We start from the raw sequence: 2,859 nt of genomic DNA, 5'->3' as shown, positions 1-2,859 counted from the left end.
AATTAATGAAATGCCCAAAACACACACACACAACTAATTCAGGGCGTGTTGCAGTTTCTAGTTAAATTAATAATACATGCCACAGGCTACTCATTGATGGAATTGCATTGTTTGGTGAAGTCATTTTAGTTCTACCTTTCCCTCAGGAGTCAGGATTTCAATATTAATCTTAAAGGCAATAACTGAACATACGGTTGTGAGGTGTGTGTAGGCGTTAAGTGTTTCTTTTATGGTATAATGATTCATTTTCATGGATGGCATTGAGTTCAGAAACTGTTTATGCTTGCTTGTGTTTACCTATTGTAATGTGTGGGCTATCCATTGTACTGTAGGAGGCTCTCTGTGTGTGTGTGTGTGTGTGTGTGTGTGTGTGTGTGTGTGTGTGTGTGTGTGTGTGTGTGTGTGTGTGTGTGTGTGTGTGTGTGTGTGTGTGTGTGTGTGTGTGTGTGTGTGTGTGTGTGTGTGTGTGTGTGTGTGTGTGTGTGTGTGCATGCATGTGTGTGGCTGTACATGTATAAGGTTACATTACTTGTATAAAACTGACACTTTGCTTTCTTTCCTGTTCTATCTTGCCTAGGGGGTCGCTGAAGAGGCTCGATAGAGATTTGACCTGCTAGACCAAATCCTGCCAATATTCCCCCCTGGACACTGCAGCTGAAACATGACGTTTTGAGAGAAGACAAGCACCTATTTTGGCTGATCTTCTGGCATCTGGCATACGGAACACTTTGGGTTGCTGGAGACCTCCAACACTGCTGATTATTTCCTCATTTCAGTCACCTATACTGGCAAACCATGTCAGGGCTCTTAACGATTTTAAGGGTCTCTCACAATGTTTGCTGCTGTGATCCGCTAAAGTAGCTTTGTAGATCCCTCACGAGCCACAATCTGAATTTAGAACAGCTTGTGTTGCCTTTAGAAAGATAGAAAGTGAACATTCCAACCTGTGTATCTTCAGTCCTCATCTCCATGTGGATTGCAGCTGTCCAGCACAGAGTTATTGAAAAGGAACGGACTATTGCAGCTGCTGATAGATAGGAAGGTGTCCTTGCTGGCAGGCTGCCGGTTGGTGATGAGATAAGAGCGTTGGTTGGAGAGAGAATCAGTAGCTGAATACAAATTAGAATCCAGTCTCAATCGCTTAAGCAGGACCACCGCAATAAATCAATAGTAGTGCACTAAAATGGGCCAATGATACGGCTTCAATTACAGTGTCATTAGTTTTGGACTGAAAATCACGAAATTAGGCATTTGGTAATTGCATTAGAGTACAAAGATCGGAAAATGAAGAAACACTTTATCTCTGGGACTGAAATTAACGTTAATAGAAGACCTTACGTATAGAACCACGTGAAAACCACAAATTAATAAAACCATCGTCACTGCCATGCAGGAATAGACTGTCAGTCTGACTTAGTCCATGTACAGAGGTGGTGATAATGAGGCTTGTCTAAAACTTGTACACAGGGGGGCCCAAGAGGCAGAGACAAGATGGAGCTGGATAACAGTTCCCTGGAGTTGTACACCACCAACACCACAGAGATTCCTGAAAGCGTTACGCCTGCACCCTGGGACGAGACCACGTTACTGGGCCTTCAGATCTCCCTATCTGCCTTACTGGCCATTGTTACCCTGGCGACAGTCTTGTCCAATGCCTTCGTCATAGCTACCATCTTCCTCACCAGGAAACTCCATACCCCTGCCAATTTCCTAATTGGTTCGCTGGCTGTGACTGACTTGCTGGTATCGATCCTAGTTATGCCAATAAGTATTGTCTACACTGTAAGCAAGACCTGGTCGCTGGGACAGATAGTTTGTGACATATGGCTATCATCTGACATCACCTTCTGTACGGCTTCCATCTTGCACCTCTGTGTGATTGCACTGGACCGTTACTGGGCCATTACAGATGCCCTGGAGTACTCAAAACGCCGCACGATGCGCCGGGCAGCAATCATGGTTGGTGTTGTGTGGGTGATCTCTATATCGATTTCTATGCCTCCACTATTCTGGCGACAAGCCTTAGCCCATGAGGAACTATCAGAGTGCATGGTGAACACAGATCAGCTTTTTTACACGCTGTACTCCACCTTTGGCGCCTTCTATGTCCCCACAGTCCTCCTCATCATCCTCTATGGGCGGATCTACGTGGCTGCCCGCTCGCGCATCTTTAAGACTCCAGCATCCTCCGGGAAACGCTTCACCACAGCACAGCTTATCCAGACATCTGCCGGCTCTTCTCTGTGTTCTCTCACTTCTGCCTCCAACCAGGAAGCGCACCTACACCCTGGCCTGGTGAGCGGGCCAGGAGGAGCCGGAGGAGGCTCACCTCTATTCGTGAACAGTGTGAAAGTGAAGCTGGCAGACAGCATGGTGGAAAGGAAACGCCTGTGTGCAGCAAGAGAAAGGAAAGCAACCAAGACACTGGGCATCATCCTGGGAGCATTCATTGTTTGCTGGCTGCCATTCTTCGTGTATACATTGGTCGTGAGCATCTGCCACGAGTCGTGCTGGTTTGACCCACTACTTTTTGATGCCTTCACCTGGCTGGGTTACCTGAACTCCCTCATCAATCCTGTCATCTACACTGCATTCAACGATGAGTTCAAACAAGCCTTCCAAAAGCTCATCAAGTTCAAAAGGTGTTATTGAAAACTTTGCAATCAGACTGCTATTGAACTGGCATCTTTCAGAGGAGTTTGGGCAATTTTAAGATGAACTGAGTGATAAAGATGGAGCACAAAAAGGATGACGAATGTATATATAAATATAGAGATATCTATTTGTGTCCATGAAAACATTTATATATAGGCTAATATATTAAGAAATCATGACAAATGGATGGGCTTAGATATTGGT

At 45.4% G+C, this 2,859-nt stretch overlaps 1 protein-coding gene across 1 annotated transcript; it reads left to right on the top strand.

Moving 5' to 3' along the window:
- Positions 1 to 1,491: 1,491 nt before the first annotated feature.
- Positions 1,492 to 2,652, top strand: htr1d (5-hydroxytryptamine (serotonin) receptor 1D, G protein-coupled; the record flags this gene model as incomplete). Its single annotated transcript, XM_079528207.1, has 1 exon — positions 1,492 to 2,652. One exon carries the CDS (start codon positions 1,492 to 1,494, stop codon positions 2,650 to 2,652), a length of 1,161 nt encoding a protein of 386 aa, XP_079384333.1.
- Positions 2,653 to 2,859: the final 207 nt, after the last annotated feature.

Source organism: Electrona antarctica, assembly GCF_951216825.1.
Source record: "Electrona antarctica genome assembly, chromosome: 18".
Lineage (NCBI taxonomy): Eukaryota > Metazoa > Chordata > Actinopteri > Myctophiformes > Myctophidae > Electrona > Electrona antarctica.
The sequence above is the reverse complement of the archived record's forward strand: the minus strand, read 5'-3'. Positions and strand labels throughout refer to the sequence as shown.